The sequence below is a fragment of the Phyllostomus hastatus genome, unplaced genomic scaffold (genome assembly GCF_019186645.2).
Source record: "Phyllostomus hastatus isolate PE091 unplaced genomic scaffold, TTU_PhHast_1.1 phas_scaffold_443, whole genome shotgun sequence".
Lineage (NCBI taxonomy): Eukaryota > Metazoa > Chordata > Mammalia > Chiroptera > Phyllostomidae > Phyllostomus > Phyllostomus hastatus.
In genome coordinates this window covers 536,737-563,517 of record NW_025334031.1, presented here as the reverse complement: position 1 = coordinate 563,517, position 26,781 = coordinate 536,737, and the positions used below count along the sequence as shown (strand labels likewise).

The 26,781-nt window shown below is 69.9% G+C and overlaps 3 protein-coding genes across 7 annotated transcripts; 1 reads left to right on the top strand and 2 right to left on the bottom strand.

Moving 5' to 3' along the window:
• Nucleotides 1–92: 92 nt before the first annotated feature.
• On the bottom strand, nucleotides 93–18,420 carry TSPAN4 (tetraspanin 4). Of its 4 annotated transcripts, none has more exons than XM_045821081.1 (8): nucleotides 18,075–18,420; nucleotides 11,074–11,153; nucleotides 3,899–4,090; nucleotides 2,716–2,790; nucleotides 1,765–1,866; nucleotides 1,511–1,642; nucleotides 1,319–1,402; nucleotides 93–582 (listed from the first exon to the last, which is right to left on the bottom strand). In XM_045821081.1, the coding sequence occupies exons 2-8, from the start codon at nucleotides 11,134–11,136 to the stop codon at nucleotides 517–519; spliced, it is 714 nt and encodes a 237-aa protein (XP_045677037.1). In that variant the 5' UTR covers nucleotides 11,137–11,153; nucleotides 18,075–18,420; the 3' UTR covers nucleotides 93–516. The 4 variants fall into 4 exon arrangements, with proteins under 4 accessions (XP_045677037.1, XP_045677034.1, XP_045677035.1 ...); XM_045821078.1 differs by lacking the exon at nucleotides 18,075–18,420 and adding an exon at nucleotides 17,064–17,161; XM_045821079.1 differs by lacking the exon at nucleotides 18,075–18,420 and adding an exon at nucleotides 16,851–16,978.
• Nucleotides 18,421–18,730: 310 nt separating this feature from the next.
• POLR2L (RNA polymerase II, I and III subunit L) lies at nucleotides 18,731–20,169 on the top strand. Its single transcript, XM_045821084.1, has 2 exons — nucleotides 18,731–18,904; nucleotides 19,916–20,169. The coding sequence occupies exons 1-2, from the start codon at nucleotides 18,810–18,812 to the stop codon at nucleotides 20,022–20,024; spliced, it is 204 nt and encodes a 67-aa protein (XP_045677040.1). The 5' UTR covers nucleotides 18,731–18,809; the 3' UTR covers nucleotides 20,025–20,169.
• A 933-nt stretch (nucleotides 20,170–21,102) lies between these two features.
• CD151 (CD151 molecule (Raph blood group)) lies at nucleotides 21,103–25,963 on the bottom strand. 2 transcript variants are annotated; one of them, XM_045821075.1, is made up of 9 exons: nucleotides 25,829–25,963; nucleotides 24,796–24,842; nucleotides 23,840–23,930; nucleotides 23,523–23,714; nucleotides 23,086–23,160; nucleotides 22,594–22,698; nucleotides 22,334–22,492; nucleotides 22,104–22,190; nucleotides 21,103–22,013 (listed from the first exon to the last, which is right to left on the bottom strand). In XM_045821075.1, the coding sequence occupies exons 3-9, from the start codon at nucleotides 23,921–23,923 to the stop codon at nucleotides 21,954–21,956; spliced, it is 762 nt and encodes a 253-aa protein (XP_045677031.1). In that variant the 5' UTR covers nucleotides 23,924–23,930; nucleotides 24,796–24,842; nucleotides 25,829–25,963; the 3' UTR covers nucleotides 21,103–21,953. The 2 variants fall into 2 exon arrangements, with proteins under 2 accessions (XP_045677031.1, XP_045677033.1); XM_045821077.1 differs by lacking the exon at nucleotides 25,829–25,963 and adding an exon at nucleotides 25,555–25,737.
• Nucleotides 25,964–26,781: the final 818 nt, after the last annotated feature.

Sequence of the window (26,781 nt, the reverse complement as noted above, 5' to 3'; positions counted from 1 at the left end):
TTCTGGTGGCAGGCTGGGGGGGGGTCCATGGCCACAGGGGGTTGCCTGGGCGTGGTCCGCCCGTGGGGGGTCAGGGCAAGGACAGACAGAGGTGGGGACCGCTGCCCACGCACTTTATTAAGACACACTGGGGGGCTGCCCTGGCCCCCCCGTGGAATGTGGAAGGCAGGGCTCTGCCCCACCCAAGCACCAGGGGCCGCAGTGGGCCCCTCCCCCTGCCCCAACCCGTGTGCGGCCCCCACCCCGGCCCCGTGCTGGGCCCCGGGGAGACGCTGCTCTGGGAAACACACGGGTGTGGGGACTAAAAGGCGCCACGAGCCCCTCTGCCCCCAGCCCCCGAGTGTGGCCAGCGCTCAGCCGCCCCCTGCGGCAGGGTGCTCAGGGGCCTGGCGGGGGGTCCCAGGGACTCCGCCACCTGCTCTCCCCTCCCCCACACCCAGGCTGGCGCAGGGGCCTCAGCGGACCGGTCCTCTCGGGGTGGGCGGCGTCCTTTGGCAGTGAGGCGCGGAGGCGGGCCTATGCGTAGGTGTCCGCCTTCACCACCTGGCAGTACATGGTCATGGCGAAGGTCAGGCCCAAGATCTGCGGGGACACGAGGGGGGGGGGGCCGATGTGCTGTGGGGACCTGCCCACAGGTGCTGGGACCCCACCCACGGCTTCCGGGGAGGCCTGGCCCCCTCAGGGAGGAGGGCCCGTGAGCCTGCGGGCTGGGCCAGCCCCTGCAGGCACGGGCACCTCAGGGGGTTTTGGGGGCTGATTCACGGCCTGTCAGCTCCAGGCTGGGGCTTGGGCCACATGCACCATCCCAGCCGCCCGGGGACCCCCCGCAACCTGCCTTTTGTCCCTCACCCATCAGCGATTGCCACCTCTGCCCTGTCGGAACCCCAGGGACCGTCACTGCTCTGGGGACCGAGTTTAGGGACACGGCCTGGCCCCCAGCTCCCTGGACACCAACGCTGAGGACCTCCACAGGGCCAGGACGCCAGTGTGGGTGTGGGGGCCCCCAGCTGGGCCTGATGGTCAGGGCCTGGGCTGCCTACCCCCGCTGTACGCTGGGCGGCCCTGTGACCACCACCCGCCACCAGGGCTGGGGCCGCAGGGTCCTCAGCACAGAGGCGTCCAGGCCACACCTCTGTCCACCAGGCAAGGAGGCTCTCCTCTCAGGATGCAGGGAAGCCTGCCTGTCCCCCAGGTGCTGGTGGAGGTGTCCCTGAGCACCCCACAAACTCCCTCTGCCCGGGGAAGTGGGCTCCACAGGGGGCAGGGCATCGACCGATCTGCCCCCAGGGCTCGGGGGGCCCGGCCCTGCCCTCCGTACCTGCACCAGCGCCGTGCACAGCCCGAAGATGCCCACAGCCAGCAGGTTCTCCTGGAGCCACATCTTCACCGTCTCGTAACACGGCTGAGGGGAGAGCAGGCGTCAGGGGGCCGGCGTGGTCCACCGCGGGCCAGGAGGGGGGCCCTCCCCCCGCAGGCCCCGGGGCTGGACCCTCGGGCGGGCCGGGCTCACCGCCTTCCACCAGGTGCCGGGGGCGTGCAGCCCGCAGCTCTCGCTGAACTCCAGGCAGCAGGAGTCGGGCACGCGGGTGGCGTTGTAGACCTCGAACCAGTCCGTGTAGTTGGAGACGCCGCAGCAGCGGAACTGCGGGGGGCACGGGGCGGGGACAGGACCCTGCTGAGGGGGCGCACGCCACGCCCCCCACCCCGTGCCTCGCAGGCCTGGCCCCCCCCGGGGACCCCACCCAGCACCCCCCCGCCCCTCACATCAGTCTGGATGATGCTCCAGGCGTTGGTGAGCCCCACGTTGCCCGGGGTGCCGTACAGGTGCAGGCCCTTCTTCAGGTCCATCTGCGCGTGCCTGTCGATCTGCAGGTGCGGCGGGGTCAGCGGGGTCGGCGGGGTCAGCGGGGTCCGCGGGGCCAGCCAGGCCGCCCTCACCCAGGCCCCACGCTGCCCGCCCTCTGTCCCCCCACCTGCAGTCACAACTCCCAGAAGCCCCTAAAGCACCAGCCCCTTGCCCCCGCCGCCTGCCCGGGCCACCAGCCAGACACAGCAGCACGGGCTCGGCCCGTCGTGCAGACGCAGGGCCGGGTGCCGGGCAGAGAGCCGTCTGCACGCACCGCTCCCTGCTGCGCCCCGAGGGGCCGCAGAGCCCCGACACCCCCGGGCGAGGGGCGAGCCGGTGCCCTGGCCTCGGCCCCCACACCCTTCCTCCCCTGAAGGACCAGGGCTCCTGGGAAAGACGGACGGTCCTGCCGGGCAGGGACGACGGCCCAGGAGGGGCCTGCAGTGTGTCCCTGGAGAGTCGCGCCAGAAGGAAAAGGGCCCATTCCCTAAAAAGTGCACAGGGGACGTGCCGAGGAGACGGGAGCCGGCCCAGGGCCCGGGGCCAAGTGGGGCAAAGGAGCAGACACCACGGGTCTCAGGTCTGACCCGAGGACGAGCCGCCCGTGAGGCCACCCACGTGAACACATGATCGGACGAGGAGCGGGAGACGGCCACAGGGGCGGCCCACAGCGCCCCCTCCAGGCCGGCCCCGGGGGCTGTGCTGAAACCCCAACCCTGGGCCCCGGCCCCTCCACCTGATGAAGTGCCCGCTACCACCCACACAGGGTGTGGGGTTCCCGACAGCCAGCGTCCGCCTGCCCACCCTGCCCGGCTGAGGCCCCTCGCCCGCGGGTGGGGACAGAGAGAGCCCCACTCCCGAGGCCGCACCTTGTCGCTGTAGGCGAAGAAGAGGGTGGCGACAGTGGCCTCCAGCAGGAACACCAGCAGCAGCAGCACGAAGAACTGCAGGGGCGCAGGGCGGGGGGGCAGGTTACCCCGGGGCTCAGCAACCCCGGCCCCAGCCCCCCCCCCGAACCCTGCAGCCCCCTGCCTTCCAAGGGCCGCACCCCAACATGCGGCCATCAGCCCCGCCAGGTCCCCGCACCTGGAGACCAGGCTCCCTACCGCCCCCGACCTCCACGCTCCGCCCAGTCTGGCCGCAACCTCAGGGCACGGACCTCCGGCCGGAGTGCATGCCTGTGCCTGCCTGGGGCCCCGCAGGGGCAGGCAGGCGGAGCAACAGCCCAAGACTCCAGGGGGTGGGGGAAGGGTGGGAACCTCCATTCCTCCACCCCACCCTGCAGGGCACCCTGGGGTGCTGCCACCTGCTCAGGCTGCGCCACGGCACGGGGGTCCCCACGGGAGCACACCCAGACCCAGTGCAGCCTGACCAGGCCGTCAGCGCCCTGGCGGGGCGGAGCTGAGGCCCAGCCCAGTCCTGCCCAGGCTTTCCCCCAGAGAGGTGGGCATCCCGGGAAGCAGCCGGGGCCGGGCCAGCGGGCGGCAGGCCGCTCACGGTGGAGCCCGTGGACAGGTGGGGCCAGAGGGGGCCAGAGGCGTGGGCCCTGTCCTCTCCTGGGGTCCCTGAGGTGCCTTCCCCCCAGTCTGGGTCCGGACTCGGGGCCCACCCGGGGGAAGGCCTGGGGTCGGAGCCGTACACACTGCAGCCTCCACCGCGACCCGAGGAGCCTGAGCCCCCAGCAGGGCAGATCCGGGGACCCCCACCCACTGCTCCGAGGGGTCCGAGCCCCAGGCCCTGGCGGGAGCCTCTAGACCACGCTGGACACCTGGGGAAGCTGCACAGATGGGGGTGCGTCCTCCAACACCCTTGGGGAGCCCCACCGGGGCAAGGGCGCCTCGAACGGGGGGCCCGTCTGAAACGGCGGCTGAGGCCTCGGCCAGCCGCCAGGGGCGTTCTACTGGGAAGGGGCCTGGCCCGGGGTCTCCGCCTTCCGAAGAGTGGTCAGCGCCCCCAAGGGTCCTGCGGGTGCTGGCCCTGTCCCGTCCTGCAGGGGGCCCCCCCTCCCGGAGCGCTGGACCGCCTCCTCGAGCAGCCCCCGCCCCCACTCACGGTGAGCAGCAGGCACTTGTTCTCCTTGATGGCCCCGATGCAGCCCACGAAGCCGATGGCCATGACGAAGGTGCCGGTGACGATGAGCAGGTTGGCGGCCGACAGGGACGGGAAGGAGGAGGACAGCGTGGCGAAGTTGCCCTGCGTGGCGGCCAGCCAGATGCCGACCCCCAGGATGCCGCAGCCACCCAGCTGGGACGGGGCGGGGGGGGGTCGGGGGAGGGCAGTGAGGCGGCAGCCTGCGGGGCGGCACCCAGGGCAGGGCCCCCTGCGCACCCTCCCCGACTCGCCCCGATGTCCCCATCCAAGGCCACAGTGACGGCACAGCGGGGCCCCGCGCCCACGGCCTGATCACGCCGTGGTCGGCAGGGGGTGGTCCGTCGACATGGCCACGAATGGGACCCCCGATGAGCGGCCTGGGCCCGGGACTGCCCCCCAGGAAGCGACTCCCTCCACCCCCAGAACACGGCCTGCGCTGCCTGCACCACGGGCCCCGCCCCACAGCCCCTCCTTCCTCGGGCTGCCCAGGGGCGCCCCACCGCAGAGGCCAGCGGGACCCCGCACACCTGCCCGCACTGCAGTCTGGCTCCCCAGTGGGTGTCCCCAGGACCCCAACCGCCGCCAGGCCCCCTGCGGCCGCCACCCTGTGGGCCCCTCTGGGTGACCCCAGCGAGTCCCCAGTGAGCACGAGCCCGAAGCACCGGCCAGGCCCCCCGAAGGCAGGCTGGCAGGCCGGGGGCAGAGAGCCCACTGCCCGGCCCCTCTGCCCGCGCTCAACCCCTGGAGCTCCCTCCAACCTCACAATCGCTCGTGGTCACAAAAATCAATCCAAGAGGGAGCCAGGGGGAAGGAAGGCCCGGCGGCGATGAACCCAGAGAGGGCTCCTGGTCTCGCCTGGTGCCGGGGACGCCGGCCTCAGGGAGCAGCTGCGCCCAGCGGCGGCCCGGCAAGAACGGGGCACGATGACGTGTGGGGGGCTGTGGGCAGGGCCGGCACTTGGGGGGGGGCCAGGCGGCCCTGAGGCCCGCCCACTCGGGCCTCCCGGCGTCCTGGCCCCAGGCCCTGGGCTCAGCCCACAGGGCAGCCCCAGCCACCACACCCGGCCCCTCGGAGCGCTCACCCTGCGCACCCAGGACTGGCCGGGCCAGCGAACCCCGAGGGACACAGCACTACCCAGGGCCACCTCGAGCCCCGCCTCCCCCCACAAAAGCCTCCCAAGCCTCAACCGCCAGGCTCACCGCCTGAGGCTGGGAGATGAACCGTCTGCCCAGCCAGCCCTGAGGACCCAGCCACACACGCCCCCACCCTGCGCCCCAGGCCCAGGGCCCGACCCTGACGGGACCCCACACTTCAGGCAGGGAGGGCCCCTGCCCGAGCAGGCTGCCCCCAGCAGCCAGCAGTCTCGCAGGGGTGGGCGGTGCCCCTCCCCCTAACTCCCTGGGGCGGGTGCTGGCAGGAGGCCAGCTGGCTGGCAGGGGACCACAGGTACAGCCCGGGATGAAGCTGGGGCGGGGCCGGGCTCCCACAGTGTCTGTCTGGGGTGCCTCCGGGCCCTGCCCAGGCTGTGTGGAAGGAGAGCCCCCCAAAGGAGTCCCCGCCCACCAGTGGGGGGAATTCCCTGCCCCCCAAACAAGGACTGTCTAAAATTACAAACACCTTTTCTGGTGCCGCTCGCTCAGGGCGGGGCCCAGGAAGCTCTGCCAAACGGCCACCTGGTGCCGGGGACCCTCAGGGGGGGCTCCCCTGCCCCTGAGCTGGGGCCACAGGGCCTGGAGGAGGCCCTCCTGGGGCCAGTTGGGGACTGCGGCAGAGGCAGGAAGTGCCCGGGCCCCGTGCTTTTGAGCACCAGGTTGGGGGAACCCTGGAGCAGGGGCCTGGGGGCTCCGGAAGGGCCGCCCTGTGAGATGAGGCCTCTGCCTGCGGCCCAGGTCAGAGCCCGTGAGGCCTGGCGCAGCGTCCAGAGTCCAGCGTCCAGCGCCAGGGCCGGGGACCAGGGCGGCTGCCTAGGTGGGAAGCCCAGGACGCTCTGACTGGACATGTCACCTGGTGTCTGTGCCCCACACACAGCAGCTGGTTCCTCACCTGGGACACGCCCCAGACACGCACCCCAGACACACACGCACATACCGCTCCCCCGGGCAGTCTTCACCCAGAGCCTGGTGTGGACACAGCCCCAGGGCGGGCGGGGGTGCCCCCACTGCAGGGGGCTCAGAAGCAGGTCCCCACTAGCAACCGGGGGCGCTGTCCACTGTGCTGACCGCAGCAAGGCCCCAGAGCAGCAACGAGACCTGGGCACAGCGCCCCTGGGCACCCCGAGCGCGCCGTGGCCACCGGTGACGCCGCGGGGCACCGCGGAAGCAGGGACGGGCACCGGCTCAGGGGAGCCTCCCACCTGCCCGTCCGGCTGTGCCCCCGCTGGCGCCCCAGGCCCAGCAGGACACCCAGCACCTCGTCCCACGGCTCTGGGTCTCCCGGGATCTCCGGGGCTCGCAGGGGGCGGCTGCAGCAGCGCCCCCCACTGGGGCACTGTGTGCGGAAATCACTCGGTGCCGGCCCCCACTGGCCCTCGGAGGGTGGGCGGGCCGCCTCCCCGGCGGAAACTGGAAGTCTGGCCTCCTCTGGCAAAGGCCACCGTATCCCCTCTCCAGGTTCACAGCTGTGGGTGTCGGGCTCACGGTTCGGGGCTGAGCCCCCAGACCGAGCCCCGATGGTGGGGCTGTCGTGTGGAGCAGGTGCCATGTGGGGCAGGTCCCCGAGTGGGGGGCGGGTGCTGGGGCTGTTATTTAAAACTCAAACACACCCTGGCTGGTGCAGCTCAGTGGATTGAGCGCGGGCTGCGAACCAAAGGGTCGCAGGTTCAATTCCCAGTCAGGGCACATGCCTGGGTTTCAGGCTGTGACCCCCAGCAACCCCACATTGTTTCTCTCTCTCTATCTCCCTCCCTTCCCTCTCTAAAAATAAATAAAATCTTAAAAGAAAAAAAAAAAGAACGCCCTGCACTCTGCCTGCGAGGGTGCAGGTGGCTCTCGTCAGCAGGGAAAATGAGACCACACCCCCCCAGGGGGGCGCCGCTGCAGCCGGGCGGAGGGCTCGGGCGGGGCGGGGCCAGACCCCACCGCCAGCCCCGGGGGCCGTCCTTCCTTCCTTACCGCTCCGCGGAAGGTCCCCACCTCCACCCCAGGTGGCAGGAGAGACGCCCACTGGCTGTCACCCGGACCCGTGCCGTCACGCACCGTGACACAGACACACAGCCCACACTGTCACAGCGTGTCACCTACAACAGCGCGCACGCCCTCGCACGTCAGCGACACGCTGCCTGTGACCCTCGTCTCCCCGGGTCCCCGCGCCCCTCCGCGCTCGGCACGTCCGCGCAGAACTGTCGCCGGAAGCTCCCAGGCAGACACACGCCGACAGGACGCATGCCTGTGCCCAGCAGGGTCACCTGTGGTTCGGAGACGTGCCTGTGAGCGCGGCTCTGAAAACATTTTGGCAGGGAAATTACAGCCTGCGAGTGCCGGGGAAACCGGCTGCGCTGCACACAGACACGGAGGCTCCGATGCAGTATATACGAGGGGCTGAGGCCCCCCACCGGGCCGGACGCCCCGGCCCTCCCCAGCCCGGCTGGCCGAGATGGCACAGCTGGGGACCCAGGACCCCGCACCTGCCTGGCCGGGCAGGAGGCCAGGGGGACCCGGGTCGGACCCTGGCCCACGACAGCCTAGGAGAGGAGGGTCCGCCTGTCAGGACCCCCACCCCCCCTGGCCGGCTACCAGGGCCTCCCTGTCTCCCTCCCACGCACCCTGGTCGCTCACCCCTGGCCGCGGCCCCGGCCCCACCACAGCCCTCCTCATCCTCACACTTCCCAGGCCGGCCTGGGGCAGGGGCGGCGGTGATGTCACCTCCGTCCCACGGCGGGGCGGGTGCCAGCGGGCCCTCTGCCGCTGCCCCTCCGGCCACACGGCTCCGCGTGGCAGATGGCCGGGCAGCCGGCCATGTCCTTGGAACGGGGTGGAGGGCCGGGTGCCTGCAGGGGCCCAGCCTGTGCCCAGAAGCCCCTCACCCGGCAGCCGGCGCAGCCTCGGGGTGGGGGCTGGGCCTGGTGGGGGGCACCATGTCCCCCCGCAGAACTGCGGGGAGACGCAACGCTTCGCCACCGCACCAGAAATCAGGTCCGCGACACCCAGGCTGGGGCCAGGAGCTGAGGGAAAGGGCCGGGGCGTTGCTACCTGGGTGGGGACCCCACACTGTCCACTTAAAATTCACGCAACTGATTGTCTTAAACACTGGTGAGCCCCCTGTGCTCACGGGTCCTCTTCTCTCGCCCCCGACCCTGGGAGCCCCCAAGGTGCCCCCAGGACTCAGCTCTGGCCCACCCAGGAGACGGCCGCATCACCACAGACCCCTGAGGCCAGCGTCCAGGGAGAGGTGCGGAGGGAGGGGCACTCAGGGGGGAGATGAGCACCGGGGCGGGGCTGCCGGGGAGGGGGGGCGAGTGAGGAGAGGCAGCCAGATCCGGCCCCGAAGGGCAGCACCCACCGGCTGGGTCCTCGGGGCAGCCACGGAGGAGGACACACCTGCCCAGGAGGAGGGCACTGCCCGAGTCCAGGGCAGTCCCGCAGGCCGGACACTGGACCACAGCCGAGGCCGGGAGACGCAGCTGGGACCCGGGACCTGACCCCGGCCCGACCTCCTGACCTCTGAGGCCCCCTTAGTGGCTGAGGCACATGGCTCTGCAGCCCACCCCCGATTTATGTCTGGAAGGTTCTACCCACCCAGGGGCCCAGCAGGATGGACTCTAGGGGTCCTCAGATGCCCTTCCCACACACCCCCTGTTGGAGAGGAGGGCGGCAGAGCCCTTCTGAGTTGCTGGACAGCAGGCTCGACTCGGCCGCCAGGGCAGAACCAGGGCCACCAGCGGAGCCACGGCCGGGCAGGCAGGGCCCCTGGTGGGCCGCCGCCCCAGCCCACCGGCCGACTGTTCCCGCCTCGCCTTGATTCAGAAAACCGTCCAGCTGTGCCGGCTGGGGAAGGGAGTAGCAGGTGCGGCCACCATGGAGCACGTCAGTCCCCAGCCCCAGAGTCCCTGTGTGTCCATCAGCCAGCAGCGGGCCCCCAGGGCCAGAGCTCCTGCAGGACAGCCGTCCTGTGGCATCCTGACCCCCGACTTGGCCCGGACACCCGAGCACCCCCCACAGGGACGCCAGCGAATGCTGCCAGGCCCCCGCCAGACTGGGTCCCGCCAGGCCCGCTTGTGGCCACCGGGGAGCAGGGCCTGCCATCCTGCCCGGCCCGCGCACGGGACAAAGCCTGAGCCAGGGCACAGGGCGGCCCCAGGGGGCTGGGGCCACAGCTGTCACAGGGTCCGAGGTCTGAGGGCTCACGGGCCCTGCCCTTGCGACTCCGTTTCCCAACTGCCAGGGGGACGGGGACGGTCCCGGCCCCGGCTCTGCAGAGACTGTCACTGGGGGCCCCCACCCCCAACAGTCCCAGGAAAACCAAGGGCCCGTGGGGTGCGAGTGGGGAAACTGAGGCCACAGCCGGGCAGGCCTGGCCCTGGGTGCCTCCGTGGGCCAGGCAGGCAGCCTGGCAGAGCTGCCATCTGTCCAGCGTCCAGCGAGTCCTGCCTGCACGCCAGGGCCGAGGCAGAGCAAGGGGCTGGGGGGACCCTCAGCCTGGCTGACCATGACCCGCAGCAGGCCAGCTGCAGAGAAAGGCAGAGGGAAGGGTGCCCCTCAGCTCGCTGAGCTCAGCCCCGCCTCCACCCAGGTCCACCTGCAGGGCCACCCAGACTTCCCAGACTGCCCCCCCCCCGCCAGCCCGCACCCACCCCCCCACCCCCGCCGCTTCGCTTCCCATGCCCGCTTGGAGCGCCAGCTGCACCCACCTCTCTGCAGGCGCCCGGCCTCCAGGGCACCCCTCCGCTCCTCGCCCGGGGCCCTCCCTCCCTGAAGGGCCTTGCAGAGAACACACTCTTGGGGTCACACCCTCCGGGTCACACCCCTCACGTGGCCCCAGGCTAGCGGCCCCTCCCAGTGATTCCTGATGCCACCCCCACAAACGAGGGGGAAAGAGCCAGGGCCCAAGGAGAAGAGGTGCTGCAGAAAGGTGGACCTGGGTTTCTAGGCATCTGGACATAGTAACGGGACCGAATGCCAGCAAGCAAGCAAATGCGGCCTCTTCCTGGAGGCCAGGGCACTGGAGCCAAAACCACGCCCCCCACTCCCAGTCGGGGCCGCAGGGCTGGCTCAGGAGCTAATGGAGGAGCAGGGAGTGACCTCGGCATCCTCCGTCCTGGGAGCCTCCCAGCCCAGCCAGGGCAGCCCTGGGCCTGGCCAGGCTTGCTCCAGCCTGGTCAGGGGAGACGCCTACCCCAGCCACAGCCCACCACCCTCCCTGCAGTGCGGGGCTGGGTGGCAACTCTGTCCCCCGGCCTTGGGGGAAGGAGCCACCCCAGAGCACCAGCACGACTGGCCCTGGACTCAGGCACCTCCCGTCTGAGCAAACACAACCCACTCAGCAAAAGTTATGGGTGCCCCTCCCACACACCCCCTGTTGGAGAGGAGGCGGCAGATGCCTGGACACCCACAAACACTCGGGGTGGCCCACCTTGCCCCAGGGTCCTGCTCGGTGTCTGACCCACCGAGGTCTCAGTGCACACCCCCTCCCTCCCCACAGTATCCCGGGAGGCTGGGGACTGCCCCACCCCCACAGCCCTCATAAGCCGGGCTGGGGAGGCCTGGGGGGACGGCCTACTAGGTGGGGGGGGGGGGCGTTGGTAAAGAGCCTGGGGCTGCAGCAGGGTCGAAGGGAGGACACAGTGGGGGCACCAGCCCCAGCACACAGACTGGGACATGAACCCCCCCCAGGCAGGCACGCTCAGGGCCCCAGGCAGCCCCGTGGGCCCGCACGTGAGGGATCCACCCCGTCTCAGGAAGAGGGGAGGGGACTCGGGCAGCTGCCCCGGGTGTAGAGTAGAGGCGCGGCAGGACCCTCCCCGCTTCCCCGTACAGGAACCACCCCCGCCCCACTGGCAGGTCCAGCCAGAGCAGCAGCGACCCAGGGCACCCGCCACCCCCACCCCGGCATCTGCGACCTGCGTGTCCCGCCCCCATTCCAGCTGGGCCCCCACGAACGCCGGGCACCCGGTCCCCGCAGCCCCGGCCACTTCCACTCACCCAGAAGAGCAGGTTGAAGGCGAACATGAGGTACTTGACGCCCTGGAGGCAGCCGCGCGCCATGCCGCAACGCTTCAGCTCTAGGAGGAAGATGAAGGACAGGTCCAGGTAGAAGACCACGTACTTGGTGCCCTTGGGCGACGTGTAGCGCGCCTGGGCCGCCTTGGGGCCAGGGTTGGCGTGCAGTCCGAAGAAGGGGCCGCCGGCATCCCCGCCGTCCCCGCGCCCGTACAGGCTGCTGTAGCGCCGAAAGGGGCCGCCGCGCGCGAAGCCCGGCTCTTTGCCCTGCGGCGACGGGCTGCGCCGGTACGTGGACTCGTCCGTGCTCGAGCGGCGCATCACGCCGGGGCCGCCGCCAGACTCAGCGCCCAGCGCCCGCTGTCCCCTAGCCCCGCATCCGCCGGCCGCTCAGCTCCACGCGCCCCCTAGCCGCGGCCCCCAGCCCGCAGCCCCTGCGGTAGCAGCCCCGCGCACCGCTGGGGTCGGGCCCCGGCCAGCCCCGACACCTGCCTGCCCGCCCGCCCGCCGCAGCCCAGCGCGCCGACCCTGCAGCCCCGCCCCGCGCCCACCCGCCAATCCGCGCCCGCCCCGCCCCGTGCGGACCCCTCCCCGCCTTGAGGAGCTGCCCAGCGAATCCCACCGCTCCACGGACGCTGGCCAATCCCAGACCCGGGGCGACGCCCCCGCCCGGCCCCTCGCCGGCGCCGGCGCCCCTCAGGTTCCCCTTTCCCGGCGGCCCGGAGGAAGATGCTCACAGAGCGCAGGGGAAGCACTGGAGGGGGCTGGGCGCAGGGGGCAGGGGGCAGGGGGCGGGGGCTAGTCCCCGGCAGCGCTCAGCCCCAGAAAGGCACCCCTTGCAGCCGCCCCGCGCCCACCTCCAACCACCACCGATATGCAAATGAAAGAGTGACCCAGTTGCTGTCCGGTGGCGACTCGGGGTGGTTCTAGCTTTGGTCCCGGACCCAGAGCTCGGGACTGGAGCGAGGCAATGGAGCCCAACACTCCTTGGGGTGCGCACTGTCTGAGCAGCCTCCCCCACTGCCACCTGGGCTTGGCGAGGGTGGCGCTGCGACCGCAGAGCTCCCTCAGCTCATAGCTTGGATCGGTAGGGGCGCCTGCGGAGACAGGGGGCGCAGCCTGGGGTGCCCAACCTGGGGGGGCAGTAGGTGGGGAGGGAGAGCTTCGGTTTAAAACACAAACTCCTGAGAAGAGCCAGGGCGAAAGTAGGCAAGCGCGGGGTTGGGGGGGGCACGCTGGGGAGCTCTGGGTGCCTGGGGAGGGCGGGTGAGTCACTGTGCGAGGCAGCTCAGGGCTCGGGAGAGATCCCCGGGGACCCAGAGACAGGCTCTGTGGGAGGCGGGCAGCCCCACCGGGCCCAGAGGTCACCACAGGGCAGCACCCGGCCCCCCCAGGCCTGCCCCCCCAGGGACACAGGGATCCTGGCCGGTTTGAAGCTCCACTGGTACCATTTTTGAATTCTTGGTAATCCTTGAACAGAGGGCCCCAAATCTCATTGTGCACCAGGCCAGGCTGGAGGTCGGACCCCAGAACCGCCGACACGTGCACAGGAACAGACGGAGCCAGGCTCACAGGGAGGTACCAGGGTCGCCTGCACACCCCCCGAGCGTGCACGAATGCCCCTTGCACTGATGGTTGCACACACGTCAGGACATGCACCAGGAACACCAGGCCCACAACCTAGGCTGGGACCCATGTCCCCGCTTTGGTGGGGACAACGCAGTCCCTGGGCCCCACTTCCTGTCAGGCCTGCAGCCCCCTCCCTTGGGCCTCAGGCAGGGGTGTGCCCTGCACCCTGGGCTCCAGGCAGTGGCCAAGGCCTACCTGGGAACGCCCACCACTTGGGACAGCCCTGCAAAGACTTCCTTAGCATCCCCAAGAGTGAGCGGCAGAGCTCAGAGGGGAGAGAAGTGGGAGGGGTCAGGGAGGATGGGTAGGGAAGGGAGGGGCCAGGGAGGGGGTAGGGGCGAGGAGAGGAGAGGAGGAGAGCAGGGGAGGGGTGCCCATGGGCACTGTGACAATTTGAGAGATCAGTGTGGGGTGGCAGGTGGCAGGTGGGGGGCTGCCGCCGGACCATCTGGACATCTGAGCCCTCCCCTCAGGGCACCTGAGTGTTCTGCGGGACACTGGAACTCAGGGCCCAGGGCATGGCGGGCAGGAGAGCCCCCGCCCACACTGCACCTTGCCCCCCCCCCAGGTTCCCTGGTTCATCTGGCCCGCAGGAAAAGGGCACTGGTGGGCAGGCCCCAGGGCCCTGTGGAGCCCACTGGCCACAGCTCTGCCCCAGGAGTCAGCAGTCTCCAGTGACCTCCTGGGGCCCCAGTGGGCCCCATGGCCTCTGGCCACCTTCCCCTTGGCCCAGCCAACCCCGCCCGCCCGTGTGCCCAAGCCGAGGGGCACTCAGGGTCTTGGGAGTCCCTGCACACAGCAGCGGGTGGGGGGGGAGCTCCGAGCACACTCAGGGCCTGGAGGGCTGGTGGAGGAGCCAGGGCCCCCCGCCCGTCACAGGAGACATGCAGCTCACCTCGAGTGCCCGCCAGGCTCCAGCCCCCACGGTGGGGTCGCGGCCAGCCACCCCCACACATGCGCCTGCAGCCCAGGGTCGGCCACTCTGAGGTCTGTGTCCTCCTTGAGGACGCTGGGGCCTGGCTCCCGGGGCCGATGCCCTCCGCTGCATCTCGCTCAGCTGGCACTGCCCCAGAGTCCCCCCAAAGCCCCGCCACACCCTCTCCCGTCTGCAGCGCCCTGTGCCCATCACCCCAGGTGAGCGGGCGCATCTGGCCGAGACGAAACCCGAGCACCCACCCAGCACAGCTGGCCGACTGCAGTGCGGACACAGGTGCGTCAGGACTGTGGCCGATGGCAGGGCTTCCCGGTGACCCTGTCCCCAAAGTCCAGCCGCTCCCCCACAGCAGCCCCCTTCCTCCACGGAGCAGGTGGGGTCCCAGCACAGCTTCCCTCTCTCAGGAGGAGCATCCAGCTAGCTTGGCCTGTCCCGGGCCCAGCGGAGTGTCCAGCTGGCAGGGACCCTGGGCCGGGTGTGGGTGAACCGGGAAGCAGCCAGCTCCGCTCCCCACTGCCCGGCCAGGCCGTGAGGTGCCTGGGCTCGCCATGGAGGGGAGTCAGGTGGCATGCAGCGCCCCTGAGGGGGCCCTCAGGCGGGTGCATGGCACAGCTGTGGCAGGTGGGGGCTCCACCGAGGGAAGACAGGCTGAATGGCTGTCCCTCCTGCAGCCGGCCTGAGACCCACCCCCACCTCACTGAGGGGGTGCGGACAGCACCCCTCACAGTGGAGAGCGGATGCGCCTGGCCACAGGAGGATGCCACTGCACCCCCAGCGGTGGCAGCGCCTGGGGATGAGTTGCCCATCCACGGAGCGGTTTCGGGCTCAGTGACGTATCGGAGGCAAGGGGGACCCGCCCCTCCCACAGTCTCCAGTGAGCCCCTCCCTGAACCCCTCCCCGGGGCCACGGAGCCCAAAGCCCACAGCATTTCAGAAGCTAAAACGCATGTCTGCCACCACCCACACAGGCCATGGGCCGGGTCCGCATGCCCCACCCCCAGACCCGGGCACGCGGGCATGGGGCGCCGCAGTCCTTCTGGACCCCGCATATCAGGACCGCAGTCAACGCCAGGAGGGCAGGCAGCGGCCAGGCTCCCAGCCCCACCCATGGCAGCCCTGAGCGCTCTGAGGATGACCTCCAGCCCGTCCAGCCCTGGCCCACCAGCCCTGCCCCACCTTGGCAGGCTTGGGTGCAGGGCAAGACCAGGGCTGGTTCCCTCCCTTGCCCAGGCCCAGCCTCCTCCTCCAGGGAGCCTCCCAGCCCCACTCCCTACTCTGGGCTTTCTTCCTTTGGGTGCAAGAACTCACAGGCCCATGTCCCCCAAAACAGCACACACGGCAGGCAGCAGGGACACGCAGAGTGAGAGCCCAAGACAATCGCCAGCCGCCAGCCCAGGCTGGGCCCTGTGTGGGGGCAGGCAGGGGCCCTGGGGCATTCTGAGCCCCAGGGAGGCCATGGGCACCTACCTGGGCAGACGGAGGCCCACTCAAGGAAGGACCTGCCCAAACGCCGAAACAGTGTGCACCCACTGAGGCCTTGGTGCCCTGGGGCGGGCAGAGAGGCAACCGAGAGCTGGTGGCCCACCCAGGCCCCCGCGGTGGCACACAGCAGGGCCTGGCCAGGCACACAGCCCAGCAGGGGCCGATCGGGGTGGGGAGCAGGCCAGGCAGCTCTGAGGCGGCTTTGAGGAGCTGGGAGGGCCCAGCCAACACAAACAGGCCTGTGGGATCGCCTTCCTGCTCCAGCCCAGCGCCCACCCAGGTCCCTGGCCTGGGGGAGGGGCACCCCCTCCACCCCACCCGCAGGATCCAGGCAGGGCTGTCTCCCCAACCCACACCACAGCCTCAGGGGCTGGGAGACACCCGCCCCGAGGGAGGGGTCCCCTGGAAGGAACCACCAAGGGCCTCCATCCTCCTGGGCGCCCCCAGGCCTGCCCACGCTCAGGGCCCTCCCCACCCTCCTCACCCCACCCTCCTCACCCCACTCCTCTCCTCCCCTCAGGGATCCTTCTTCTGGGGGCCCTGGGAGGTAGGGGTAGAGCGGCACCTTCCCACCTACCAAGGCCCTGGGAGCACCCTGACTCAGATGCCCCGTGTATGCCCACCCCACCTCAGTGAGCGCCCCCGTGCCACCTGGACCCCTACAGAGCGGGACCCTCAGGGAGCCCACACACAACTGGGCTGGGCGGGCGGACAGTGACCCTCCCAAATGCCATGGACCCGGGTATGCCCACGGTGTTAGGGCCAGTTCAGGCTCAAGCACCCCTGCAACCACCATCACTCAACACTCAACACACCCAGGGCCCAGGGTGGGTGTGGGCGCAGCAGGTGGGTGACTCTGGAGACCCCACCACCACCATCCACTACGTGTACCCTGTGTGAACACACATCTACCCAAAGCCAGTGGAGCCTCAGCCAAGCCGGGGCCCCCCTGTCTGCACAGCCAGGGTCAGGAGGACCCCCAGCCAGACCTCTGAGTCCAGGACCAGTGGGTGGGGCCTGTTCCCAGGACAACGATCAGGGCCAGGGTCTCAGCAGCTAAAACTTCTGATTTCCCCTTGTCCCCTGCCTGCCCTCAAGTGACCCCTTCTACCAGGAAACACGGCTCATGAGATCCAAACCACATGTGAGCACAGTTCTCTCTCCTCGTGCCCCTGACCTCTGGGCGCTGGACACCCACCCATTCTTGGAAGACCTGCGCCTTGCTCTGCGGCCCTCCCCAGGGGCCCGGGCCACATCTGTGCCGACACTCCACAGTGAGGTTGTCAGCAAGGCGCCCCACCCCCGCCTGACCCCAGCAGGCGGGCGGAGTCCCACCCCCACCCCACCAGTGCCCCGGGGCCAAACAGCTCCCTCCTGCCGCCGGCCACGCAGGAGAGAGCCCAGCTCTCGCTTCCGCGGCTCACCCTCAGCCTGAGCTCCCCGCACACAGGGCCACTCTGGGCCGAGTTGTGGGGGCGGGGCTGACCTCAGGGGCTCCGCCGGGGTCCTGACGTCCCGCCTGGGCAGAGGTGAGCGGCGAGGACTGGGCGCCCCGAGTGCCCCGAGGGGCCTCCGCGCACACGTGTGTTGTAGCGATGCACACGGGCTGGGACGGGGCGTCCGCTCGGCTCCCCATGGCCTCTCCTGGGAAGTCAGGGAGCCGGAGGGAGGGGCTGGGGAAGATGACGCTGCCGCCGCCCCCAAATCTACGTACAGCGCTCAGAATTCCAGGAATGTCAGCTCGGCTCCAGGCGGGGATGGGGCGGGAGGTTTGCTCCCCGCACACACGCTCCGTAAACAACTGTGTGGGGCAGGAACACCGGCGGGGCAGGCCCCGGGCCCCTCCTCCAGGAAGCCTCCTGCCCCCACCCACTCCCGAAGGTCCACCCAGCGGACATCCCGGCTCCTCTCCCAGTCTCCCTCTCACCTCCACAGCCTCCCGAGGCCTCTGCAGCGGAGCCGGGGTCTGACCCCAGCACACTGTGACTCAAGGCCCCTATCCTGCCCCTCTGGCCAGGAACAGGATGTGCGTCCAGTCAGTTGGGGGGGGTTGAGGGGTGTCGGGGGAAGGGAAGTGGCTTTGGCTCGTGGCTCCGCACGTGGCAGGGTGGGGGATGGCAAATGCCGTCGGGGAAGAGGTCCAGAGCTCAGGCAAACGTGAAGGCACAAACTCCAGGCTGGCAGCAGCTCTGGCCAGCTCTGCCCCAGGCCCAGGGCACCCTGGATCTCCCTACCCGCAAACTAGGGTGCAAGAGGGCAGCTAGCTGACACCTGGGACCCAACCAGACACCCAGATATCCCAGGCCAGCGAGCCTGCCCACACCCCAAAAGCATAGGTGCCACTTGGCAACCCATCCACACCCCACAGCCCAAAGCGCACCTCTGGCAGGGAGCCTTCCCTGCCCAAAGCCCACCCCCACCCCAGCCCCAAGATGATGGGGCTCACCCACCCCCTATCCGGACACACAGCCCTCCCTCCCTTTAAATCCTGCGTGTTCCTGCCCCATCACCTCCAGCTCCATCACCTAGCCTGGCCCTAGCCCACACCTGTCTCCTTGAGCTGCCCGGCAGGCACGGCCTCCAGGCCTCTGCCCAAGAGCTCTCTCTGCCAGCATCTGCCCTGGTCCCCACGCACTCAGGCGCACCCCCGGTGGTGAAATCCTGGGTTCTGGATTGAAAAGCCGCCTCTTCGCGACGCCCTCCCTGACCGCCTGCTCCGCCCCGCCCCCGCCCTCAGATCGCGGGGACCCAGCGCAGCCTGGCCTGGGGCGGATGCAGGCCCATTCCGGCCACTCGCCCCCAGCCCCAAGCCCCGGCCCCCGGAAGGAGCGACGCGGCGTGGCCGCCGGGGGCGGGGTGGGGGGGGCCGCGGCTGAGCACGCCCCCGGGCCGGTCGCTCCCACCGCGCCCTCCCGCTGTCGGGGCCACGGGTAACTACCTGGCTGGGGCCGATATCGTGCGAACCAGCCGGCCGGGCGGCAGCCCGAGGGGACCCCAGAACTCAGCCGCAGAGACCCGGAGTACCCGCGGACAGGGGCTCCCCGGGGTGGGTGACCTCCTTCCTGGCCGGACCAGGAGCGGCGGCGGGAAGACGCGCCGGTGGCCGCGGGCCAGTCCCTCTCCGCCCCGCTGCGGGGTCCCCCCGCCACTTGTTGCGGCGGCTCGACTCGGGGCTAAGCTCTCCGGGCTCGAACTCCACGCCAGTTCGCTCGGATCAGGACCTGGGTCTGGCCCCAGCTTGGGCGCCGCGGGCGGCGGGACTCCGGCCGCATCCCCGCTGGCGGGCGCCGTACCGGCGCGCGCTGTGTGTTCGCCGCTCGGCTGTCAGTCATGAGGCCACGAGAAACGCGAACCGCGTCTCCGAGCCCTTTAGGCCCGGCTCGGACGCCGTAGTTAGGGATGTACCAAAGCTGCGGACAGGGGGCGCTGCCTGCTCCTCGCGTGGCCGCGAGGGCCCTGAGACCCCAGCCTCGGGCGGAGGAAGCTCGTCGCAAAGAAAAGCGAAGACCGACGGCGCCGAAAACTAGCGGGGCCGGCTGGAGGCGACTGCGGGCGGGCCCGGCCACCCCCGCGCCATGGGTGCGCCCGGGGCGGGGCGGGGCCTGAAGCCGGAAAGCCGCCCGCCGCGGGAGAGACGCCTGGTCGGGACCGCAGCCGCGCAGTAGCTGTCGCCATGATCATCCCGGTTCGCTGCTTCACCTGCGGCAAGATCGTCGGCAACAAGTGGGAGGCCTACCTGGGGCTGCTGCAGGCCGAGTACACCGAGGGGTGAGGCGCCGGACTGGGCGGGCGAGGGCCTGCTGTGCCGCGGGGAAGCCTCCCTGGGCCTCCTGCGGGGCTGGGACGGAAGTGGGGCCCGGGGCCCGGAGTAGGGGGCCCGGCCTGCGGGGCAGAGATTGGGGCCCGGAACGGGGACGGAGGGCGGGGCAGGACGAGGGGTGGGGGTAGGGTGGGTGGTGGTCGGGGCCTCCGATGCCAGTTCACCCTGCGGGGGTTTCAACCCCGGAGTCCCATACAGCCCTGCTCTCGGGGGAGCGCTGCCCCGCTCCCCGGCTCTTTGGGGGAAGGAGGGAATCGGGTATCAAGCCACCGGTGTTGGGGGCTTCTAGGAACCCCCCGACCAGGCACGGTGCCCTTCCACCGCGGTTAAGCCCTCAGCCTCCTCCCAGTCCTCCTGCTTCTCACCTCTTCTCTCAGCTGTGGGGCCCACCCCGTGTCCTGCAGCCCCCCAGCCTTCTCGGATAGGACCGCTTCCTGACCACAGAGCTGTCATCATGAGGCTTTTGTCCTGTCGGTTTCTGTGCTTGATTGACCCCCAGTCCGCAGTTGCTTCTGAGTCTGTTCCCCGCCAGTCTCGCCCTCGGCGGGATGCGGACAGCCTGGCCGTATTTGTCCCTCTCCCGGGCCTGGGCTGTGCCAATGAGTCGGGGGCTCTCGGTGCAGGCGTGGGAGGGACAGGGGAGCTGTGGACGGGCTGGTGGGCTGCACAGGACCCCTCCCTGCAGTGCCACCGGTAGGGACCTCCCAGTCTGGCCTCCCCTGTCCCAAGCTGCCATCTGTACACACTGCAGTCCATGGTGCGAAAATTGTCTGGAGGCCTCGAGGGTGAATGGGCTGGGTCCCAGGGGAATAGGGACTCCGACTGGCTTGTGAAACGGACAGGGTGGCTCTCTGGAGAGGCGTCTCCGCCCCTACCATGGGGGCGGGGCTGAGGGGGGAACCTGCCCTGCCGAGAGGGCTGGGATGAACCAACCGCCGCCTGCCCTCTCCTGCCTGCAGGGACGCCCTGGACGCCCTGGGCTTGAAGCGCTACTGCTGCCGCCGCATGCTGCTGGCCCACGTGGACCTGATCGAGAAGCTGCTCAACTATGCGCCCCTGGAGAAGTGACCGCGCGGGCCACCGCTGGGACCTGGCCGAGCTGGTGTCGTGGGGGACGGGGGTGTAGCCGGAAGCCATGCCCACCCCCAGCTGCATGGACCCCTGTCTCCTGCTCTGGAAGGAACTGTCCAGTAAAGGCCTTTGCAGAACCAGAGGAGGTCCTGACACTTGGTCTGGCTTTCTGGGACCCGCCGCCACCCATATCCCTGTCCTCGGCCTCACGCCTGAGGCCTCTGGGGGGACATGTGGGGCCCTTACTGCCCGGGAGGAGGGAGAGCCATCCCCACAGCAGCCGCTCAGCCAGCGTGTCCCCCTCCCAAGTTCTGGGTGCTTTTCAGGCCGAACACCGAGGTCCCCACTTTCTCTCTCCTGGGATGGGAAGAACCAGGTTTCCAGGGTCCTGGAGAGGGGCTGCCGTGCTCACAGCTGCCCCTCCTGAGCTGCCAGAAGCTCCCAGGCACCACAGGGCTCAGTAGACCCCTCCCTGACCCAAGTTTCTGCAGCCAGGAGGGGCGCACCTGACCTCCACTCGGCCGGGGACCCCCAGCAAGTCCCAGGTGGCCCCCAAGGAGGCCCTGCTAGGGGTCAGGGCTGGCCAGGCTCCCAGTGCCCTGGGCACCAGCATGTGTCCATCAGGTCGGCCCAGAGAGCCATGACCATGGGCTGGGCCCTCCATCCAGTGGGAAACAGATGGGCAGTCCAGAGGAAGTAAGGCTTCCTCTCCAGCCCCGCTGGCCAGATGTCTGAGATTGGGGCCTGCCTGGGGTGGACAGCCCCAGCCTTGGGGACAGGCGCTGGGCAGCTCCTGGGGCAGAGAGGTCCAGTGGCCAAGCCCTGGCCCCCATCTACAGCACACGTCCTGTCAGAGCCCAGGCCTGACCCCTCCCCTGCCAGCGCACAGTGGCACCCCCCTTCCCAGGATGTGTGGGGCTCTGCCTCCAGGCCTCCTCTCCCTTGGAGTCCTGTCAGCTCTCAGCTCACACCTGGCTGCCTTCCCCACGGCAGTGAGCCGTGGTCTGTGCACCTTGCTGGACACGAGGGCCCCGAGGGCTGGCACCGTCTCGCGCTAACACAGCGAGCCAGCCTGTCTCTTCCACGTTTGTTTATTGTGCACCTGCTTCGTGGCAGGAGCGGTTATAGCATTTGTAATACAGCAGTGAACGACCCCCCCAACCCTGACCCCAGGGAAGGGGGGCAACAGTGAACATTGTGGCCTTTTAGAGGGCGGTGAGAGCGAGCGGTGTGGGGGGCGAAGCAGGCTCCACAGAGCAGGCTGGGACCAGGGGTCCGAGAGGCATGAGGCCCTGGGGACGGGGCTGGCTGGCTTGGCTTTTCCCCAGGGAGCAGGGAGGTTGCGCTGCAGCTGACCTGGCGACAGGCACCCAGAGCTGCTCAGCTGCAGCCAATCCGTATCCCCTGCACCCGCCCCAGCCCTCCGAGGCCTGCCCCAGCCACCACGTGGGGTGTGTCCACGGGGCTGGGAGCACCCTGGGGTGGGCCAGCCCAGCCCATTCATTTCTGCCCAGCTGGCCGCCAAAGCAGCCCCTCCAACTAAGCACAGGCATCAGGGTGCAGCCTGAGGTGCCACAACCCCCAGGGAGGTGGCCCGTGAGAACGGGGGACTTGATCGTCAGGACCCCACACGAGTGGGAGTGCTGCCCGCCGCCCCGCCCCTACTCAGCAGGGGACCCTGCCTCGAGCCTCCAGACTTTGGTGTGCAGCAGAAGGCACCTGAAGCTCCCTCTGGGGGTGGGGGTCCCCAGAAGGCACAGTGATGGCACGGTGGCGGGGGCACGGGAACACAGCCTCCTGGCGGAGGGGGAGAGGAGAGGGAAAGGCACCCAGGGACCCCTCCCTGGCCGTCAGTAGTGTCAGCTCAGTAGTCTACTCCGCGGGAAGCTGCGGCGCCGGCGGAAACAGGGCCAGGCCTGGGCGGGGTCAGTAGTGCTCCAGCTTCAGGCTCTTGTACAGGCAGCACGTGAAGATCATGCCGAACACCTGTGGCACAGAGCCGGCGTGAGTGGGCCTCAGCCGCCAGCCTCCTTGTGCCCCCCGCCCACCAGGGCCCGTTCCGCCCCAAGCCCACACCTGCACACAGGCGATGCCGATGCCCACGGCCCCGATGACCCTCAGGTGCTCCTGGATGAAGGTCTCCAGCTTGGTGATGCAGCCGCCCTGGCGGGTGGGAGTGGGAGACGCTGAAGGCAGGCGAGTCCTCCAGCCCCTTCTGCTGCAGCTGCAGGCCCCCTCCAGGGCGTGGGGTGACCACGCCGGCGCCCAGCATTCCGCACAGGGAGCCTCAGGCCCCGCCCACCTACCTCCACCTTGTAGATGTTGGAGGCGTGGTCCCGGTGACCACAGTGGGCCACCACGGTCTTGCAGCAGCTGTCCGGGACCACACGGCCACCTGCCTCCCTGGAGCGGATCCACACGCTGTCCCGCCAGTCCTGGGAGTTGTTGCTGCCGCAGCAGCGGAACTGCAGGGAGAGCACCGCAGGGCTGAGTCCCCGCCCCTCCCAGCCTGCCTGTGGCTCCCACAGAGGTCCCAGAGGGGCCCCTCCCAGAGCCCCCCACCCACCTCCTGCTGCAGCTTGTCCACAGCACTGGTCACGCCCTCGTGTCCTGGCTGGTGGTACTGCTTGGTCATGGTGTCCTTCAGGTTCTCCTTGAGCTCCGAGTTCAGCTTGGGGTGTGATGGCGAGAACTTCAGTCACAGTCTGAGACCCTCCGAGTTGGGGTGGGGCAGGGGCAGTGCAGATGCTGGGGCAGGTGCAGGGAGGGCTCCAAGGGAAGCGGAGGACCACACTCCAGCTCAGGTCAGGTTGGGATGGGAGAGTCACCCAGGTGGCCACGGTGGGGCAGGGGCAGAGAGCTCCAGCTCCAAGGAACACCCGCCTGCCTGCCCCCAGGACCCCCTACAGGGCACCCCACCCCTGTGACTCAGCCCTCACCTCCAGGGCCTGACGGCACAGTGGCCAGCTCTGCAGCTTGGGGAGGGGCATCCGTGTGTGCCAGTGCACGTCCCTGTGTGTGTGCCCACGTCCCCGTGTGGCCTGTCCAGGCCCCTCACCTGCTGGTAGTAGACATAGGCAAGGACGCCGGCAACAATCTCCAGCAGGAAGATGATGAGCAGCAGGATGAAGTACTAGGGCAGGGGAAGGAGGCGGTGAGCAGGGACACAGACACCCCCATTCCGTGGGGGTGCCCAGGGTCCAGGCTCCGCAGAGTCCCCGCCCTCAGCCCCCAAGTGGCCACGGAGGGAGGAACCCAGACAGCAGGCGAGGGCCTCCTCCTGGAGCTGGTGTCCCTCCCGGGGCTGGGGACTCACAGGGAGGCTGGGCAGGTGGGACACCCTCCCAGGCAAACAGAGCAGAGGCCATCCTGCGGTGTCATGCTCAAGTCCCATTGGTCCCTTCTTCCCCAGTCAGGGCCCCAGGGCCAGCCCCAGACAGCCAGGTGGGGAGCCCCCCCAGACCCGCCCCCCAGTGCTGGCCATGCCCTGCTGACCAGGCGCAGCAGGTTCCGCCGCTCTTTGAAGGTGGCACAGCAGCCCAGGAAACCTGTCACCATGACAACAACGCCAGCCACCACCAGGATGTAGGCTGTGGCCAGGTAGGTGCCTGAGGCCAGCAGGCTGATGTAGTCGCTCTTCAGGGCCAGCGTCCAGATGCCCACAGCCATGACGGCCAGGCCAGCCAGCTGTGGACAGTGCACGGCGGTCAGTTACCGCATGTGAGCCCCAGGCCAGGGCCCCTTTCGAGGACCAGGGACGGGATGACAAGCGCAGAAGGCGGGTCAGGGGACAGGCAGGCGCCGGGCCTCACCCAGAAGCAGCAGTTGAAGGTGAAGAGCAGGTACTTGAGGCAGACTGTGCCGCACGTGGGCTTCTTCTCGTTGAACTCACCCATCCTGGGGCTGGGGGGCGGCCCACAGGTCAGAGAGGTCAGAGGTCAGAGAGCCCACCCACCAGCACCTGACCGGGGGGACGGCCAGACCCCCAGTGGGCACACATGCAGGAGGGGACGCCGATGCCTGAGCAACTGCTGGCCCTGCGCGGAGGCCCTGGGAGAGCGTCCCTGGGAACCAGGGCACGCTCCGGGCCGGCCAGCAGCTCGGGAGCCCCCACCCCCACTGCAGCCGGGGCAGAGGCAAGCTGCGCACCCAGGAAGGTGGGAGGGCCTGGCTTCCATGACCAGACCCAGGGCAGAGGGGGCACGGAGGACCGCCGACCATCACTGGCTGGCTGGCTCACTCCCACTGGCAGCGAGGGCAGGGGGCCCCAGCAGGCACCCAGAGGCGAGCTCATGCAGGCCCCAGCCCCCAGCATTCCCAGGCCCCAAGTCGCAGGCCGGCAGGGAGAACTTGGGAGGGAGGAGGCCACTCAGAGACAATCTAGCCGGCCCTTTGCTTAGCCGTGTGGCCTCTAACACAGTCCCTCAGGGCTCCCTTCCTCCCAGCAAGAGTGGGGAGTGGGGACTGTGGACAGGAAGGCGGAACTGGCAGACACACCCACCCCCAGACCCCCCAGACCGGGGGTGTCCTCGTTGCTGGAAAGGGGACAGTCACATTAACCCCAGCGACAAAGCACAGCGCCAGACCCTGCCCCTCCTCAGAGGCACCCCAGCCAGGAAGGGCCAGCTGGCTCTGTTGTGAGGTGATGGCGCCCAGGAGGGCGGGGGAGGGCTGTGGGACCTAGACAGCAGCGCCTGGGGCCACCTTTCCAGACTCCAGACTCCAGAACTCCCACAGCTGGCCTCACGCCGCCCCGCCCAGCGCTCACCTGGCTGGCAGGAGGACTGCTGGGCAGAAGTTCCTCAGGAGGCTCCGCTAGAAGGGCGGGGAGAGGTCTCAAGTCTGGCCCAGGAGGGATGCACGGGATCCTGCCACCCCTCCCGGAGCCTGCCCCAGGCAGTCGACTCAAGCCCGGCTTCCAGCGCTGGCGACGTCATTCCAAGCGGCAGGAAGGGGAGCGGCCTGGCCGGGTATTTTAGTCTGGGCCATCAGGGGCAGGGAGGAGGGCATTTCTGGACAGTCCGAACCTGAGACGGATCTCACGCCTTCTCCAAGCGCCACACCCTAGGCCTTAGTACCAGACTCGCCACTGTCCCTCCCCCAACAAAGCGGCAAGCGCTGCAGCCTGGAAAGGAAAAAAGGCGCAGACCCCAACCACGGAGCCGGAGGTGTGGAAGCCCCACGCTCGGCACACGTGCCCCTGGGCCGGCTCTGAGGTCCCAGGCCTCCTGGAGAGGCTGATTCCGGACGCAGACAGACCCGGCCCCCGCGGCCGCGCACAGGCCACCCAGGAGGAGAGGCCCCTCTTTCCGGGAGAGCCCGGCGGATGTGAACCTCCGGGGAAAGGCCGGCCAGAAATAGTTCCTGCGGCCCGGAACGGGGCTGCCCCACCCCAGTGCCCGGCACCTCAACCGGGCCCTCCGCAGCCCGCGCGCCAAGGAGGGGGACACGGGACGGGGCTCCAGCCAGGCCCGGTGGGAATCCCGCGTCACCGTGATGAAGCCCCCGCTGCCGCCCGCCCACTTACACAGGGTGGCCGGCCTGCGCAAGGAGGGGAGGAGGCGGGCGTCCAGGGACAAAGGGTGGGATGCTCAGCCGGGGCCCTTGGCCCAACGGGTCCGCCAGGCCTCTCTGAAGACCCGGGAGGCACCCCGCCCTCGCCCTGCGTCGCCCTCCAACCGCCCGGCCTCCTGAAGTCCGCCTCCCACCGGAAAGGGCCTCGCCAGACCGCGGAGCCCGCGCCATTGAGGTCCTCGGGACTCCCGGCCCCGGCGTTCCACCTGAGCGAGCGGCGTACTCACCGGCCACACTTTCGAGTCTGGCGGGGGCGGAGGTTCCAGGCGCCGAGGACGCACGGCGGCGGGAGGATTCTTGGAGGTTCAGGGGCCGCCTTCGGCCCGCCCCGCCCACAGCCCACAAACCCCGCCCCGGCTCACAGGCACCGCCCACAGCCGACTAATTCCGCCCGGGCTTAGTCTCGCCCAAGGCCGACAAACCCCGCCCACGCCATCAGGGCCGCCCACGGCCCGTAAACCCCGCCCCGGCCCGCAGGCCCTCAGGCCCACCCACGGCCGACAAACCCCGCCCCGGCCCGCAGGCCCGCCCACAGCCCACAAACCCGGCCCCCAGGGCCCACGGCCGGCAGGTCTGAACAAGTGTGCTTAGGTGGCAGGCGGGATTCCAGCCGGTGCAGGCGGTGAGGGTCCCTACCAGGGCTTTGGGGGCCAGGCGAGCTGCAGCCCTGGGTCCCCCACAACCTGGCCAGGGCCCACGCCTTCAGGAGACCGAGGAACTGGGGTAGGGGAACGGGAAGTGGGGGAGGCCCCCAGCCCAGCCAAGGCCGTGGGCTCTGTCGGAGACCCTGTTGGCCTCCAGGCCCTATTGGTTCTCCCCTCCCAACCCCGGGACCGCCTGGAGGCCGCAGGGGTCAGGAGAACAGACGCTGACCTGGTGGGGGAAGGCTGAGGGCCCCTGTGAGATACATCCAGTCTGGGGGGCGCCTGGCCTGGCAGCGGTGGGAAGGCTTGAGGGAGCAAGTCCTGCTGACCCGCTGGACTGGGGCTCAGAGAGGTGGGGGGGGGGCCGCCCACCCGCCCACTCACCCCCAGCCCCAGGCGGGGCCTGGCCCTGCAGAATAGGTCTGAGCACCTCTCCAGGGACAGGGACAGGGACAGTGGCTGCACTCCTGCCCACCCCTGTCCTGGGCTGAGCTGGCAGCTCCCAGCTCCCCGCCCCCCCACCCCCCCCCGCCCGC

Excerpts from the sequence above, each read along its gene's own strand:
- CD151 (XM_045821075.1), bottom strand. The coding sequence starts at position 23,923 with ATGGGTGAGTTCAACGAGAAGAAGCCCACGTGCGGCACAGTCTGCCTC. Across the intron at positions 23,161-23,522 it reads GGCGGAACCTGCTGCGCCTG|TACTTCATCCTGCTGCTCAT; the intron begins GTCAGCAGGGCA and ends CCCCTGCCCTAG. Across the intron at positions 22,493-22,593 it reads TGGACAAGCTGCAGCAGGAG|TTCCGCTGCTGCGGCAGCAA; the intron begins GTGGGTGGGGGG and ends CTCTCCCTGCAG.
- TSPAN4 (XM_045821081.1), bottom strand. The coding sequence starts at position 11,136 with ATGGCGCGCGGCTGCCTCCAGGGCGTCAAGTACCTCATGTTCGCCTTC. Across the intron at positions 2,791-3,898 it reads ACAAGTGCCTGCTGCTCACC|TTCTTCGTGCTGCTGCTGCT; the intron begins GTGAGTGGGGGC and ends GCGCCCCTGCAG. Across the intron at positions 583-1,318 it reads TGTGCACGGCGCTGGTGCAG|ATCTTGGGCCTGACCTTCGC; the intron begins GTACGGAGGGCA and ends GTGTCCCCGCAG.
- POLR2L (XM_045821084.1), top strand. The coding sequence starts at position 18,810 with ATGATCATCCCGGTTCGCTGCTTCACCTGCGGCAAGATCGTCGGCAAC. Across the intron at positions 18,905-19,915 it reads CAGGCCGAGTACACCGAGGG|GGACGCCCTGGACGCCCTGG; the intron begins GTGAGGCGCCGG and ends TCCTGCCTGCAG.